The sequence below is a fragment of the Equus asinus genome, chromosome 21, assembly GCF_041296235.1.
Source record: "Equus asinus isolate D_3611 breed Donkey chromosome 21, EquAss-T2T_v2, whole genome shotgun sequence".
NCBI lineage: Eukaryota > Metazoa > Chordata > Mammalia > Perissodactyla > Equidae > Equus > Equus asinus.
The window spans coordinates 15121611-15139529 of NC_091810.1; the positions used below are offsets into that span (position 1 = coordinate 15121611).

General features: G+C 47.0%; 1 protein-coding gene and 1 long non-coding RNA gene across 5 annotated transcripts in view; one reads left to right on the top strand and one right to left on the bottom strand.

Annotated features, from left to right (window-relative positions):
- Window positions 1–14395, top strand: part of C21H3orf20 (chromosome 21 C3orf20 homolog) — a 97578-nt gene extending 83183 nt beyond the window's left edge. Inside the window, exons 14-15 of the mRNA XM_070493803.1 lie at window positions 4507–4641; window positions 5288–14395. Of these exons, the coding sequence (XP_070349904.1) occupies window positions 4507–4641; window positions 5288–5381 (229 nt within the window). The 3' untranslated portion in view covers window positions 5382–14395. The remainder of the gene's footprint in view (window positions 1–4506; window positions 4642–5287) is intronic.
- The window catches only part of LOC106829364 (uncharacterized), a 71588-nt gene that overhangs the window by 12059 nt on the left and 41610 nt on the right, over window positions 1–17919 (bottom strand). The gene's annotated exons all lie outside the window — the stretch shown is intronic.

Sequence of the window (17919 nt, forward strand, 5' to 3'; positions counted from 1 at the left end):
TGCCGCTGAACTGGACACTTAAATATGGTTAAGATGATAAATTTTACGTTATGTGCTTTTAACCACAGTCTTTTAAACAGCTAGGAGGAGATGCTCTGCGGGCGCTTGCAGCTGAGGGGGGAGGGAAGGGCTGTCTCCTCGGCTAGTGAGCTGCTGGGCAAGGGCTGGTTGCTCTCCAAAGCTCAACCTCCTTGCTCTGGTGGCACCAGGTCCCAGGCTCACTCTGGCCACCAGAACATGTCCCCCTGCTCCAGCAGCCTGTCCACGTCTGTCCCTCACAGTCTGTCCACAGTGGCCCTCCCCACAGAAGGCTTCCTGAGTGCTCCGCGGAGCAGCTCCTTCCTCGTGCGTGAGGCCCAGCCAGCCAGGCTGCACGGGGTGGGTGAGGAGAGGGAGCCTATGGGGTGGGGTGGCCTCCAGAAGGGGGAGCTTCCATGGTCCTCATCTTTGACCCCTGGGACTGGGCTGAGGGGGCTGCACCAAGGTGAGGCCCAGTGAAGGCTCCTGGCTGGGTAAACTGGGAGCCAGGACCAGCCTAGAGACCAGAGCTGTGGGAGGCTTGGACCCCCACTGCCCCCTACCCACCCTGCACCTCCTTCCCTGCCTTCCTTCACTCAGCAGACAGTGGCCCTCCCACCCCCGGGGGCAGCCCTGTGCTTGGCACTGATCCATGCTGGCTCTGCCCCCCTTGCCGTCTTGGGTTCTCTCTGACATTCTGCGGCTCTGGGCTGGGGTCAAGCAGTGGCACATATGCAAGAGGTGCACGGGGCTTGTCCTCACCCAGCCAAACCTCTGGGCCCGCAGATGGAGGGCACGGAGGGAGCCCTGACCAAGGAGGGGCTCCGCAGGCCGGAGCAGTGCAGAAAGCTCCTGGGCGGAGTGGGCTGCAGCCGGCCGGAAGGACAACCAGAGCACACATGGGGCTGCATCTTGAGGAGGTGGCCCCTCGTGAGTCTGGGCTGCTTCCGCCTGAACCTTAGGCTGCTGCTCTTCTCTGCCGCCCTCCTTGGCTCGGGGAGTCCTCACTGTGGCCAAGAGAGGTCACAGCGATTCACAGGCCCTGTGACCTGTGCCTGTGAGCAGAGGCATGCTGTGCTGCAGTGGGGGCACCAACAGGGCAGGGTGTGACGCAGGGGAGGAGTGACAGAGAAAGGCTGGCCAGGCAGAGAGAGCAGCAAGACCCTCCTGGCCACGTCAAGAAGCTCGGTGTGCTGCTGGGGGCACCCAGCAATGCCCGTCCCCGTCCCCCGACTCTCTCATCTGTATCCTGCTGTCAGCAGCTTTCACCAGGGTCCTTCCCCTGTGTCCCATGTGGCTTGACATTATTTCTCGGTTTAGCTGTGCTTTGAGTTCCTAAAAAATGCCGGGCCCTGGGGGCAGGGGCAGGTTGGTGGGGGCCAAGGGGAGCCCTCAGCATCACCACAGCTCCCCCTCCCTGCTCACTGCAGTTCTCCAAGCACAGGAAGTCTCAAGAGACCCACCCCTGTCCATCTTGGACTCAAAGGGGACAGGGAGAGGCAGCCTGGTCCTCACCTCGGCGCCACAGAGCACAGACTCACCCTGCTCTCAGTGCCCCGCCACCTGGACTTGCCTTTGGGTGCTGCCCCTGGGGCCCTGCCTGGGGCCGGCACAGGGTGGTGGGGAGAAGACAGTGAGGCTGTGGGCTCCAGGCCCAGCGGCTGGTCAATGTGGGGTCCAGGAGGTGGGCCTCCTACAAAGAAGCTGACCTAGGCTCTGAACGCCTCGTGCAGGGAGCCAGCGAGGGCAGAGACGTGCCCTGGAGGGGCAGGGTGCCACAGCTGTGACTTTAGATGTGTCATTCGCCCTCTTTGGACCTCGGTTTTCTCCCTGTGGGATGGGCACAGCATTCTCTCAAGACCATGCTCAGAGGAGTGAGTTGAGAGAATCAAAAGCTGTAAGAGCTGACGCACTGGGAGCTGACTTTGTAGTGACCGGTGCTGTGTATGCTGTTGTGTGCCCTGAATGAGCTGAGTGGGGAGAAGTTACCTTCGGGAAGTGGGCCAGCGGCTCTGAAACAGGGGCTGGCCTTGACGCTGCGGAGAGGTGGTCTGATAAGGGCCAGCCCTTGCTGATGTTTTCCTTATCACTGAGGGGAGTACCAAGGTTTTTGAATTGACTAGAGGGGCTGGCCTCAAGCAAACCTCCAGGTGGCCTTTTCTACTTATCCCTGACCGAGGATGGTCTTGGCATTCATCTCTAGATCAGTACTGTTGGCAGGAACAGGAGTGCGCCTGTTATCCCAGCAGGATGGCCATGTGGCCCCACTGGCCTGGTCACTCACGTTCCCCTGATGTCATTTAGTTCATTCATTCATTCACTCACTCATACCTCCCAAGAGCCATGCCAGGTTGCTAAGATCAAGTCCTCTGCTCAGGTGACTGGAGGCAGACTCAGAGCTGCAAACCGTGCACCGTGATAAACAGTGGAGGAAACCACTCCTTTGAGAGTTCAGGGAGGGCTTCCTAGAGGTGGTGACATGGGAGCCTAGCCTTGAGGGATGAGTAGAAGGCCCAGCAGAAGAGGAGGGGTAAGGCACTCCTGGCAGGGCTAGTGTGGGCAAGGGTGTGGAGCTCTGTGGGGACCAGGGAGCAGGAGAGCTGTGGATTTAGGGGGGCTGCCAAGGGGGGCTGTTAGAAAAACGTACTGGTAGTTTCGGGCCAGATTCTCATGGGCCTTGAGCTGGGCATCACTCTAGGGAGTGGGGGCTCACCCTGCAGAAGTTGGAGAGCTACAGACTGGTGTTAAGTGGGAGAGACAAGGCCAGATCAGGGAGGACAAGCCCTCAGGCAGCAGCGTGGACGCTGTGCGGGTGAGGTTGGACGCGGGGAGGCCACGGAGGAGGCCAGCGCCCTGGAGGGGCCGCTTCAGGGTGGGAGGGACCGCGGGGCTGGCTATGAGCCCAGCTTGGGGGTAGGTGCTCAGCAAATACTTGTGGAACAAATGAATGAATGATGGAGAGGTTTAGGGGTTCATTCTTCCTTCTGGGCTTTTCCCCTGCACTTCCCAAGCACTCTGTGTACTCAGAGAGCCCGGGGACCTCCTCCCATCACCCAGGCAGCGGCCCAGCAGGAGCCCATCAGCCCGGCCCTGCCCCTGCAGCCCCACCCTGCCCTCTGGGACTAGCAGGCATGGAGGCCAGCACCCCTGGTCTCAGCCCACATTCCTCCACAGACCACCAGGGACCCGACTTCTCAAGGGCCCGCACGTAGGCCTTTGCCCCATCTCCAGTGCCATGTTGCAAGGGGCCACTTGGACTTCATGTGTGTGCTCCCTGCGGGTGGTGTGGGGTGGGGCGGTAGAGTGAGGCATGGAGGGGGGCATTAGTTTGCTAAATGTAAACACTGGGAATGTACCCAGATCTGTGACCCCCGTTTTGGTATTTCTCCACTTTTAATTTTTCTAGGGCCCTCCAATGATGGAAGAGCCCCCCCCCCCCACCACAACACTTGTCTCTTAAATGCCCTTTCCTTAAGCAAGTCACATAGCAGGGGCTTGATAAATTCCAAGAGACAATCAATGAAAGGGCCAGTCCTGTCCCTCCGGCAAGCCCGCTCTCCTCTCTGTCCTTGTCGGTAAAATGGGGACGAAGGCCCCTGAGCTGCCTGCCTCCCGGGGCTGCTGTGATGCTCAACGCCATCAATAGCCTGGAAGGCGTGTGAGAACGGTGCCCGGCTGCAGGGCCTTGGGGTTGGTGCAAAGGTGGGGAGTGAGCACATGTGTTCGTTAGGTCCCAGGACGGCTGTCACAACGTTCCACACACTGAGTGGCCTGAAGAGAAATTCATTGTCTCTTGGTTTGGGAGGCCAGAAGTCTGAGATCAAGGTGTGGGCAGGCCATGCTCCCCCTGAGCGTGCTAGGGAAGGACCTGTCCCTTGGCTATGGCAGACTGTCCCAGTCCTCACATGCTGTCGCTCTGCGCGCATGTCTCTGTCCACATCTCCCCATTTGTGTCAGGCCACCTGGTGCGTCGGAGTGGAGGCCCACCCCACTCTGGTATGACCACATCTTAACTCATTACATCTGCAATGACCCTATTTCCGAGTAAGGATGCCTTCTGGGGTGCTGGGGTTAGGACTCCATGTGAATTTGGGGGGACACAGTCAACCCATAACCCCATACACGATGACTTATTTCCTTGGCTTCCTGTCCTCTCTCCTTTGCTTGCTTTGTGGAGCCTCCCGCCCCACTACAGGCCTTTCTGGCGGTCAGTGCTGGGTGGACAGGTGTTGCTGACACACAATCAGGGCAATTCCAGCCTTAAACAGAAGCCAGGGAAGCCAACCGCCAGTGAGTCTCTGGGTCCCCAGGGGATCACGTTCTCCCTTGACCCCCTCGAGGGGAGAAGCACCTGGGCCCCTTTCTTTCTAGGAGCTGGAACATTAAAGGGGCCGTGCCAGGCGGGGGCTGCTTGCCTGGGCCGCCCGGCTCTGGGCCCTCCGGCTGTTCCTCGCTGAGCACTGCCCTCCCTGCCCTGCCTCCCTACAGCAGCCCAGCCTCCATCTGGAGCCCGGAAGACCCTGACTCGGTCAAGAGAGTAAGGTCAGAAGACATCCAAGGAAGCTTCTCCTCGTTGGCCATAAGGGACAAGGTGGAGGAGTCGTCTTCTGAAGCTGAGAAGAAGTAGGTGGCCACCCTGCCAGGGCTGAGGGGCCCTCCTGTGGGCGGCAGAATGGCTGTGGCTCCCAGCAGGGCCCCTGGCTCCACCACAGGCCGTAGAGGCCTCTCGGGGTTAAGTGGCCTTGGGCATGCCACTTCCCAACCCCATCCCCGGGCATGGGCCATCTCCAGCAGTCCCTGAGGTCTGGCCTGTTTATCAGCACAGTGTCCAGTGGGGCATGAAGGCTGCTCCCTGGAACTGCTGGCAGTGGTCTGGGGGCTGGAGATTGAGGCCTTTGAGGACTTTGGAGCGAAACCCCACAACCCAGATGCATCAGTCTGAGAAGGGTGAAGACTGCCCCCTGGCTCCCTGCGAGAAACTTCCTAGACCTGTCGAAAGTCCACAGGCTTGGCCAAGGCCACTGGGAAGCAAATCCTGTGTTCTGCAAGAGCAAGAAAATCACACATTTCTCATCAAGATAGAAATGCAAACTGTGAGCACCTAGAAAGGCCACAGGTGCTGCTGGGACCCCCAGGTCAAAGCAACACCCAGAGGTCTCAAATGTGCAAGGTAGAGGGCCACGCCCACCTCCCCAGGCCAGGCCGGGGCTCCAGACCAGCCTTCTCCACCCGTTTCCCAGCATTTGCTTCTCTCTCTTTTGATTTTTAGAATTCAGCAGCCTGAAGTGGATCTGCATCCTCCCAGCAAAACCAGGAGAGGCAGCAAGATAACCAACTGGAAGAAACCGACCTCCAAGAAGTGATGCCGCCCCCACGGCCACCCAGAGCGCTAGGCCTGGACGCGGCTCCTCCCACACCCACCCAGGGCCACCCCGGTCCTGCCTCCACAGCTCCCACCCCCCTTCTCCAAGCCCCTGCGTAATAAACAAGCGTGCTCCAGCATCTGGGTGAGGCCATCGGGTAGGCTGGCTCTTACAAGGCCAGAGGCCCCCCAACAGCCCTGTTCTAGGCCAGCCTGGAAACTTGCTCTGACCTGGAGCTTCCTCTGTGACCAGTTAAGTCAGCCCGAGAATCATCCACTCCCAAGGAAATGAAAGTCTCCCACGGGGCAAGCCAAATGATCTCTTAGCCCTGGGGAGGTTTCAGATGGACTAAACTGTGCCCTGCTACCCTTCACTGTGGGGGGGGGGGGTGGGTGGGGGTGAGGCGAGTGCAGGAAGGGCTCAGATTCCGGCCCAGGTGGAAAATAAGGAGAGAGACAAAAGAGGGGAGAGAGACAGAAAGGTGGAGCAGGTGGGAAAAGAGACAGAGGGAGGGAGAGAGAGATGATGAGAAGGGAGAGAGTGGGAGGAGAGAGGAGAGGGAGAAGAAGGGAGGGTTGGAGGGAAGGGGGTGCTGGGGGGAGGAGGCATGAGGAGAGGGGGAAAGGAAGGGGAGGGGAGGGTGGGGAGGGAGGACAGGGAAAGGGGTAGGGAGAATAAGAGACAGGTGGAATGAGAGGGAGAGGGGCATGGAGTAGGATGGAAAAGGCAGCAACAGGCTATACCCCGGGGCCCTTTGGTGGCGCCCGAAAAACCAGAGCCCCTGTGGCCACGTGCTCCTTGTGCTCACATCCCCATTTAGCCCAGCCTCAGAGCCCTTTGGCGGATTAGACATCCCTTCCTGGAGCCCACAGGCCTCAAGCATCCGTCCCAGCATCTGCTGTGCTGAGTTCTCCCCGGCGGCCCCTGAGAGGACCGGCCGGACGTCACACCAGCCCTGGGCCTGCTTGGCTGAGTGCCAGCTCCAGAGAGCCACTTCTCAGGCGCAGGGGGAGGACCGCCGAAGGTCGAAGGTTGGCCTTGTGCTCCAAGCCCGGGAGAGACTTCAGGCCCCAGTCTATGGGCCGCGTTCCGGGATGCATGTCACACTTAACCGCTGTGCTCCCTTTGTAAGATGTTTTCTTAATCTGAATTTTTTGAGGCTTAATTTTTATTATTTGTATCATTCAAAGGCTTTGTTTTTACATCCATACTGCAGGGTGATATTTTTGTTCACTTGATAATACAAAAGATTTCTATTACAAGTAATTTCATTTTTCAATTTATTTTTAATTAATTAATTATTTCAGTTGAGGTAACATTGGTTTATTACATCATATAAACTTCAGGTGTACATCATTATATTTCTATTTCTGTGAAGATTACATCGTGTTCACCACCCAAAGACTAATTACCATCCATCACCACACACATGTGCCCCTTTACCCCTTTTGCCCTCCCCCTACTCCCTTCCCCTCTGGAAACCACCAATCTGTTCTCCATATCTATGTGTTTGTTTTTTGTTCTTGTTTTGTCTTCCACGTATGAGTGAAATCATATGGTATTTGACTTTCTCCATCTGACTTATTTGGCTTAGCATAATATCTTCAAGGTCCATCTATGCTGTCGCAAATGGCAAGATTTCATCTTTTTTTTATGGCTGAGTGGTAGTCCATTGTGTATATATACCACATCTTCTTTATCCATTCATTTGTTTTGTTTGGGGATTTTTTGGTTTTTATTTCTTTTCTTCTTCTCCCCAAAGCACCCCCTCCCCAGTACATAGTTGTATATTCTAGCTGTAGGTCCTTCTAGTTCTGCTATGTGGGACGCCGCCTCAGCACTGCTTGATGAGCGGTGCTAGATCCGCGCCCAGGATCCAAATCGGCGAAATTCGGCTGCTGAAGTGGAGTGCGCAAACTTAACCACCGGGCCACGGGACCAGCCCCCATTCATCTGTTAATGGGCCCTTAGGTTGTTTCCAAGTCTTGGCTATTGTGAATAATGCTGCAGTAGACACAGGGGTGCGCATACCTTTTTGAATTAGTGTTTTCGTGTCCTTTGGATAAATATCCAGAAGTGGGATAGCTGGGTCACATGGTAGTTCTATTTTTAGTTTTTTGAAGAATCTCCGTACTGTTGTCCATAGTGGCTGCACCAATTTACATTCCCACCAGCAGTGTATGAGGATTCCCTTTTCTCTCCATCCTTGCCAACACTTGTTATTTCTTGTCTTTTAGTAATAGCCGTTCTGATGGGTGTGAGGTGACATCTCATTGTGGTTTTGATTTGCATTTCCCTAATAATTAGTGATGTTGAACATGTTTTCATGTGCCTGTTGTCCATCTGTATGTCTTCTTTGGCAAAATGTCTGTTCGGTTCCTCTGCTCATTTTTTGATCAGGTTGTTTGGTTTTTTGTTGTTGAGTTGTATGCATTATTTATATATTTTGGATATTAACCACTTATTGGATATATGATTTGCAAATATCTTCTCCCAATTGTTAGGTTGTCTTTTCATTTTGTTGATGGTTTCCTTTACCTTGCAGAAGACTTTTAGTTTGATGTAGTCCCATTTGTTTATTTTTTCTATTGTTTCCCTTGCCTGAGGAGACATATTCAAAGAGATACTGCTAAGACCAGTGTCCAAGAATGTACTGCCTATGTTTTCTTGTAGAAGTTTCATGGTTTCAGGTCTTACATTCAAGTCTTTGGTCCATTTTGAGTTGATTTTTGTGCATGGTGTAAGATAATGGTCTACTTTCATTCCTTTGCATGTAGCCGTCCAGTTTTCCCAGCACCATTTATCGAAGAGACTTTCCTTTCTCCATTGTATGTTCTTGGCTCCCTTGTCAAAAATTAGCTCTCCATAAATGTGTCGGTTTATTGCTGGGCTCCCAATTCTGTTCCACTGATCTGTATATCTGTTTTTCTGCCAGTAAGTTGCTCTCTTGATTACTACAGCTTTTTAGTATATTTTGAATTCAGGGAGTGTGGTACCTCCGACATTGTTCTTTTTTCTCAGTACTGCTTTTGGCTATTCAGGGTCTTTTCTTGTACTATATATATTTTAGGATTCTTTGTTCTATTTCCATGAAGAATGTCTTTGGGATTCTGGTTGGGATTGCATTGAATCTGTAGATTGTTTTAGGTAGTGTGGACATTTAAACGATATTAATTCTTCCAGTCCATGAGTACAGAATATCTTTCCATTTCTTTGTGTCTACTTTGATTTCTTTCAACAGTGTTTTATAGTTTTCAGTATACAGGTCTTTCCCCTCCTTGGTTCAGTTTACTGCTGGGTATTTTATTCTTTTCATTGTGGTTGTAATGGGATTGTATTCTTGATTTCTCTATCTGCTATTTCATTGCTAATGTTTAGAAATTCAGCTGAGTTTTCTATGTTGATTTTGTACCATGCAACTTTACTGTACTTGTTTATTCCTCCTAACAGTTTTTTTGGTGTATTCTTTAGGGTTTTCTATATATAAAATCATATCACTGGCAAATAGTGACAGTTCCACTTCTTCCTTTCCCATTTGGATCCCTTTTATATCTTTTTCTTGCCTAATTGTTCTGGCTAGGACTTCCAATACTATGCTGAATTAGAGTGGTGAAAGTGGGCATCTTTGGTTCCTGTTCTCAGAGGAATGGCTTTCAGTTTTCCTCCATTGTGTATGATATTAGCTATGGGTTTGTCATATATGCCCTTTATTGTGTTGAGGTACTTTCCTTCTACACCTTTTTTATTCAGAGTTTTTTTAAATATTATAAATGGATGCTGAATCTTGTGAAATGCTTTCTCTGCATCTATTGAGATGATCATGTGATTTTTATTCTTCATTTTGTCAATGTGGAATATGATATTGATTGATTTGTGGATGTTGAACCATCCTTGCACCCCTGGAATAAATCCTACTTGATCACAATGTATGATCTTTTAATGTATTGTTGTATTCGATTAGCTAATAGTTTGTTGAGAATTTTTACGTCTATGTTCATCGGCAATATTGGCCTGTAATTTTCTTTTTTCGTGTCATCCTTATCTGGTTTTGGTATTAGGGTAATGTTGGCCTCGTAAAATGAGTTAGGAAGTATCTCCTCCTCTTCAGGTTTTTGGAAGAGTTTGGGAAGGATAGGTATTAATTCTTCTTTGAATGTTTGGTAGAATTCACTGGGGAAGCCATCTGGTCCTGGACTTTTGGTTTTGGAGAGGTTTTTTGTTACTGTTTTCATCTCTTTACTAGTGATCAGTCTATTCAGATTTTCTGTTTCTTCTTGATTTAGTTTTTTTTTTTTTTTAAAGATTTTATTTTTTCCTTTTTCTCCCCAAAGCCCCCCGGTACATAGTTGTGTATTCTTCGTTGTGGGTTCCTCTAGTTGTGGCATGTGGGACGCTGCCTCAGTGTGGTCTGACGAGCAGTGCCATGTCCGCGCCCAGGATTCGAACCGACGAAACACTGGGCCGCCTGCAGCGGAGCTCGCGAACTTAACCACTCGGCCACGGGGCCAGCCCCTTCTTGATTTAGTTTTGGAAGCTTGTATAATTCTAAGAATTTATCAGTTTCTTCTATGCTATCCAATTTGTTGGCATATAGCTTTTCATAGTATCTCTTATAATTCTTTATATTTATGTGGTATCCATTGTAATTTCTCCCCTTTTGTTTCTGATTTTATTTATTTGAAGCTTCTTTTTTTTCTTAGTGAGTTTGTCAATTTTGTTTATCTTTTCAAATAACCAGCTCTTAGTTTCATTGAACTTTTCTATTGTCTGTTTAGTCTCTATTTCATTTATTTCTGCTCTGCTTTTTATTATTTCCTTCCTTCTGCTTATTTTGGGCTTCATTTATTCTTCTTTACCTAGTTCCTTTAGATGTAGTGTTAGGTTGTTTATTTGAGATTTTTCTCGTTTGTTGAGGTAGGCCTGTGTTGCTATAAACTTCTCTCTTGGTACCACTTTTGCTGTATCCCATAGATTTTGCTATGTTGTATTTTCATTTTTATTTGTCTTCTGGTATTTTTTTATTTCTTCATTGGCCCAGTAGTTGTTCAGTAGCATTTTGTTTAATCTCCACATATTTGTGACTTTTCCAGTTTTCTTCTTGAGTTGATTTCTAGTTTCATACTGTTGTGGCTGGTAAAGATGCTTGACATTATTTCAGTCTCCTTAAATTTACTGAGATTTGTTTTGTGGCCTAATATGTGATTTATCTGTTCCATGTGCATTTGAAAAGAATGTGTATTCTGGAGTTTTGGATGGACTATTCTGTATGTATCTAGTAAGTCCATCTGGTCTAATGTTTCATTTAAGGCCAGTGTTTCCTTATAGATCTTCCGTCTGGATGATCTATCCATTGATGTAAGTGCAGTGTTAAAGTCCCCCACTATTATTGCATTACTGTCACTTTCTCCTTTAATGTCTGTTAATATTTGCTTTATGTATTTAGTGCCCCCATGTTAGTCACATAGATATTTACAAGTGTCATATCCTTCCATTGGATCATTCCCTTTATCTCTTTGTAATGCTCTTCTCAAAGGCTTTTTTTGAATTATAAATTTGTCCCCCTAGAAGTAGATTTGAAATGACGTGCTATGTCCTCAAGCCTACATCCTTTGATACCTAAGATCCTGGTATTTGTTAGGGGTCCTAGGCATCTAACCACTCTGCCCTCCTCCTCTCCTGAGCACAAGGACACACAAGGATTAGAAGGCAAGGGAAAGCAAATTCCACCTCTGACCTGGCACACAGGTACCTTCAGCCCCTCAGGCAGGACTCTGGTAAAGGTTGGAATGGAAACATCGGTCCACATTCTTTGTTTCCACCCTGAATCCAACCTTAAGGCCTATATGTTCAGCTGTGCACTTCAACAGATGCATGCACAGGGAGCACAGACCTATCTCTAAAGGGCAGGCCCTTGCCCAATGCAGGGTGCTCCCCACATTGAAATGGGCCAAAAATAAGCTGCCATGAGCAGGGATGTCACCCTCTGGTGGAACAGGGCCAACAAATGTCCAGTGCTACAAAGTCAAATTGTCCCCTGGGGAGGAGGGAGAAAAGAGGAAGCCCCCTTCTCTGTGGAAACATCATGAGAGGGGGATACAGCTTCAGCCCCCAACAGACCAGGAATGATGGGAAGGTGTGAAATTATCTGAGAAAGTCATAAACTCTTATCTGACTAGAGTACCTGATTTTTCCTTCAAGCTCCCTCCTGTCATCTTCTTTCTTGGATATAGGGAGGTCCAAGGCTTTCTAAAGCAAAAAGCTGTGACATGACTCACGTGGATGCTTCAGAGATGGCAAACACATGACATTCAGCCTGCTGCCACTCACCCCAGGCCCTTGCAGGCATCATTAAATAATCACAGCACTCTGAACCAGAGGATGCCTCAGAACACATCTTTGGCACAAAGGTTCAGGCAGCCACGACCAATTAACTACCAATAAATGCCACTCATGAAGTAGCCCTCTCCTTTCCCTGGGCCTCAGCCTTTAGGAAGACTTCTAGAAGAAATGAGGGCAGAGTTGGAGCTAGAGCTTAGAGGGTGGGTTTTGTTAGGAAGCCTTTCTGTGTATTATCTGTGCCAGCAGGGAAGTAAGGGGCAATCTGACTGCTTGCCGCCCACGCACACAGCCTGTCGGGGACACGTGATGGTCGGCAGCCTCAGGACCTCTGGGAAATGGGAGCAGGATTTCCCCTTATCACTGATCACTCTTTCCCCAATTCTCGTTCAAGCTGACCCAGTAGAAGGCTCAGGAGAGGGGACGACTATCCAAGAATAGATTCAGAGTCAAAGAAAATTAAAATGAGAAGGAAACCCAGGGATCGGGGTATCTAATCTCTCACTTTATAAAGAGGGAGATGGAGGCCATGAGATAGGGAGGGACTGCCAGAGGCAATACTGTTGGCACACAGTAGCATTAGGCAAGGTCCTTGGTGCCACATCTACTCTCTTTCCTCCACTCCATCCTTCTTTGTGGAGATGGACCCAGGGCCAGGGGAAGGGGGAACCAGGAGGGCAGCAAGGCAAAGATCAGACTTCCATTTCCAGCAATAGGATGGATTAAATGGCCTGAAAAAATCATCCTGTTACAAAACACATGGAAATATTGAATAACATAAATCAAATACTCCTTTAATTGCATATTGGAGCTCACGAAGTCATAAGGGAAATCTTCAGGGACTGAAAATAAGACTCGGAAAACCAAGTGGTAAGTGAGCTCTAAAATCACAGCTGTCCTGGGGCTGTTTTTATCCCAGTGACCCAGAACCTGGGCTTCACTGGTTGCAGGGAGACATGGACCAAGCCTTGGGCCTGAACAAGCCACCACACATTAAATGAGACTCCAAAATAGGAATCTGGGGCCCTTGATATACAAGGGTCCCAACAAAATCACAAGGGAATGTGAATGTCTCAGTCTCAGCCAGAGGAAGAATGTTTTGGTTAAGGAGTCTTCTGAGAATGTATAACCCAAGTCTGTCTTCACAGAGATTTTGGGATTACCTGTGTATATTTATATATGCTGTCTATGAGGTGTGGGAAACCTGGTTATTAGCACCCCAGGATGCCTGGCAGAAGCAAACACGAACTCTCTCTGAAGATGTTCACTCTTAACCCAGCCCTCATAGGATTCCCACAGAGAGAAGCCAGTTGAACATGAGCTCACAATCCAAAACTTAAAAATATAAGCCAAAGTGAATGAAAACAGAAATATCAAACATTAAATTAGACATGTAAGACTTGGGTATTGGAATTGTCAGACACAATATAAAATAGATGTGTTTTCAATGTTTAAATAAACAAAAGAAGGAACTGAAAACATAAGCAAGGAACAAGATATTATCAAACAAAAAAGAGGTGGACTGAATTTCACTTCTAGACGTGTTGGAGGAACTGGGACTGGAGTGATCCTCCTGACAGAAACAACCAGGACAAGAGAAACAAAGCAAATTCTATAATCCGCCCCCCCCCCCAGCTTTCTTCCAGAAATACTTTCTGGATCATGGTGCAGGAAAGGAGAATTCAAGCAGAGTATGATAGTATTGCTGAACGAGGAGAGAGATCAGAGTTTTCAGAGACAATAGTGAGTGGAATTTGTGGGCAGGGTATAGAGAGGAGGGAGTTATGCAGAGAACTCTAGAAATCTGCATAGGAGTCTCTTTGAGTCTTTGGCTGAATGCTAAACGACATGTGTTTAGGGTGTGGCTTCCTGAGGTCAGGTAAAGAACTGGGGGAGCTATGAACTGACAACTCATAGACAGTTGTGACACCAACCAATCATAAGTAGAGACCTGGGCCTTTCGGTGGAGACCCCAGAAAAGTGAGGCCACAGGAGTAAAGATGAACTAGTCTTGCAGTAAAGGCTAATTTAGACCTTCTCTAGTAAAGTTGAAAAACAATCCTCAACAAAGCCATAGGGACAGAAAAAAATAGATAAATGATTGCCTGGGGCTGGGGCTGGGGCAGGGGGTGATGCGGCAGAGAGGATGACTACAAAGGACATGAGAGAGTTTAGGGGGCTGATGATGGAATTATTTTATATCTTGATTATGGCAGTGGTTACCTGGCTATATGCATTTGTCAAAACTCATAGAACTGTACACCTAAAAGAGTGAATTTTTTTTTTTTTGGTGAGGAAGACTGGCCCTGAGCTAACATCTGTTGCCAATCTTCCTCTTTTTGCTTGAGGAAGATTGTCTCTGAGCTAACATCTGTGCCAGTCTTGCTCTATTTTATATGTGGGATGCCACCACAGCATGGCTTGATGAATGCTGTGTAGGTCCATTCCCGGGATCTGAACCCATGAACCCTAGGCTGCTGAAGCAGAGCATGTGAACTTAACCACTACACCACCGGGCTGACCCAAGAGTGAACTTTACTATATATAAATTATGCCTGAATTTTAAAATTATAAGAAAACAAGCCTTGAAAGGATTGAGCTGATCTTCAAGTAAATTAACTGCCTGAAAAAAACGCATGTCCTTTTGAAGGAAAACAATACAGTACAGACACAAAATAACATTCAACATAACATAACAACATAACATTCATAATGGCTGGCATACAGTTAAAAAAAAAAATCTCTGGATATGTGAAGAAGCAAGAAAATGTGACCCAAGACCAGAAAAAAAAATCAGTCAATAGAAACAGACCTAGAAAAGATAGAAGTGATGAAAGTTGCAGGAAAGTTCTTTATAACAGCTATCATACATATTTTAAGTGATTTAATGGAATACAATGAGAGAAATGGGAACAGTAAAAACAACTGCATGAAAAATATGCTGGGTAACATATAGTGGGTAACAGTAACAGCAGATTAGACACGATAGAAGGAAAGATCAGTGAACTTGAAGACAGGGCAATGTAAAATATCCAAATAAAGTTCAGAAGGAGAAAAAGTCTGAAAAAATGAACAGAACCTTAGTAACCAGTGAGACAACAGTAAGTGGTCTAATATATGTATAATTGGGGTCCTAAAAGGAAAAGGGGAAACAATGGTTAGAAAAAATATTTAAAGTAAATTTGACCAAAAATTCTGCATATTTGATACAGAATTTCAATGAATCCCAAGCAGAATAAACACAAAGGAGACAGCACCAAGATACATCATAATCAAATTGTTGAAAGCTGATGATAAAAAGAATCACAGAGATTCATTATATACTAAAAAGAAAAAATATGAATCCTGATTTCTCATCTAAAATATGCAAGTTTTGAGTGACAAAAAAGTCAACCTACAATTTTTATATCCAACAAAAATATCCTTCAAGAATGAAAGCAAATAATAATAATAGTACAGTAAATATGAATGGGTTAAAGTCACCAACCAAAAAATAGGGACTCACAAAAACTCGCAAATCAATGTCCATAGCAGCATTATCCAAAAAGTGGAAATGACCCAAATGTGCGTCAACAGAGGAATGGATAAACAAAATGTGGTGTAGCCATGCTGTGGAATATTATTTGGCCATTAAAAGGAATAAAATATTAATATATGCTACAATATGGATGAACCTTGAAAACACTATGCTTTGTAAAAGAAGCCAGACACAAAAAGCCACATATTATATGATTCCACATGTGCTAAATGTCCACAATAGTCAAATATCTAGAGATAGAAAGCAGATTAATGGTCACCAGGGAATGGGGAAGGGAGGACATTTAGAGTGGAGACTGATTGCTTACAGCGTATGGAGCTTCTTTTTTGGGGTGATGGAAATGTTCTGGAGTTAGAGGGGGGTATGGTTGCATAACACCATGACTATGCTGACAGCCACTGAACTGTACACTTTAAAATGATTAAAATCGTGAATTTTATCTCAGTTTAAAAAAATCATAAACCATTGCTGAGAAAAAGACTAAAGTAGAGAGATATACCATTTCATGTATTAGAAGACTCAACGTTGTTAAATGTCAGCTGTTTTCAGAAGGATGCATGGCTTTGATGCAATCCTGACCCAAATCCAGGAGGCTCTTTTAGCAGAAATTGACTGACTGATTATAAAATTTATGTGGAAATGCAAAAGCCTTAGAGTAGCCGAAATTTTTTTGGAAAAAAGAACAAAATTGAAGAATTTACACTACCTTATTTCAAGATTTACTATAAAGTTACAGTAATTTAGATTTTGATATTGACAAAAGGATAGATGTGTAGATAAATGGAACAGAGTAGACTCCAGGATCAGAATCATGTGCATATGGTCAACTGATGTTCAACAAAAGGACAAGGTAATTCAATGGAGAAAGATAGTCTTGTCAACAAACGGTGCTGGAACAACTGAATATCCACATGGGAAAAAAATTAGAGTTGATCTTTACCTCACACTAGTCACAATAATTAATTCAAAATACATCATAGATCTTAAGAGCTAAAATTATAAAACTTCCAGAAGAAAACAGGAGAAAATACTTCTGACTTTAAGGCAGAAAAGATTTCCTACAACACTAAGAAAAAATAGTGAAAATAAAAATACAAGAAAAAATAATGGACTAGACTTCACCCAAGTTAAAAACTTCTGTTCTTTAGGAAAGAAAAAAAAAAACTTTAAGAAAAAAATCAGTGCACCACAAACTGGGAAAAGAATATAAATTTTTAGAATAGCTAAAGAACACTTACAACTTAATAAGAAGAAAACAACCCTATGTTTTTAAATGGGCAAAATATTTGAACAGATATTTTACAAAAGAAGATATATAGAAGGCAAAAACACACATGACAAGATGCCTAATATCATAAGTCTTTAAAGAAAGGCAAATTAACACCACAAATGAGATAGTCTTAGATACCTATTAGGGCTAAAAAAATTTTAACTGAGGGCCTGGCCCGGTGGCCGAGTGGTTAAATTCGCGCACTCCGCTGCAGGCGGCCCAGAGTTTCGTTGGTTCGAATCCTGGGCGCAGACATGGCACCACTCATCTAACCACGCTGAGGTGGCGTCCCACATGCCACAACTAGAAGGACCCACAATGAAGAATATACAGCTATGTACTGGGTGGCTTTGGGGAGAAAAGGGAAAAAATAAAAATCTTTAAAAACAAAATTTTAACTGAAAATACCAACTACCGGCAAGTACGTGGAGCAAGTAGACCTCTCATACATTACCAGAGGGAATGTGAAATGGTACAAGTACTTTGGAAGACCCTTTAGCGATTTCTTATAAAGATTTCTCATAATGTCACACATTATATGACCAGAAGAAGGAGCCAGGTTGAGGAGAGGGTTGCAGACCCCATTCTGTGATGAGCGGCTGAGGGGCCTGGGACAATTCAGCCTGAACCCAAAGCCTCAAGGAGGCTCAGTCACCGTCCCCCGTCTCTGCGGGGCTATCCCAGGGCCTGAGACTGTAAAAGGAAAGTCATAGACAGGTTTCAGCACCTTTCTATTGAAATAAGGAGTGCTTAGGCTGAAACCATAGTCAGAAATCTCCCCAAGGACCCCTTTGTCCAAAGACCAATGGGGCCAGGGCTAGAGCCAGCAAGGTGTCCACAGATATGAACACCACTGACAGCAACTCTGGTTCCTGCCAACATGGCAAACTGGCATGGACTGTTGGCTTCTAACCTCTAAATCAACCCTAGAGAAACTGTGGAAGCAAGAAAAAAGCATGGATACCTCGAACTAAATCCTCTGAGAAACCCCAGAAGGCTAAACATGCTTTGAAGTGGTTTATGTAGGAAATGTGGGTGGCTGCAGCCTGAGGAGGACAAGGGATAGAGGTGGCAACGGAAGATAGCTGCATGAAATCCCTTTTGGCTCTGTCCTGCCTCTCCTCGGCGTAGCTGTGGGACAATCTTCACCTACCCCTTCACTGTAGCGACAGGCTGGGCTGCTGGCACGGAGCAGGTGGTGATATCGAAGGAGTGTGAGGGCCTTTTGCATTAAGGTGTTGATGAAAGCAGATCCTAACTGACAAGGCGCCAGATGCTGACCAAACGGGTGCCTTTGACCATTCCTGCCTTTGCCTTTAGTCTCTAGATGCCAGGGGCAACTGATTTACAAGGCAAGGAGAGGCCTCTTTAGACGGTGGGTGCTGCTTCCCCCA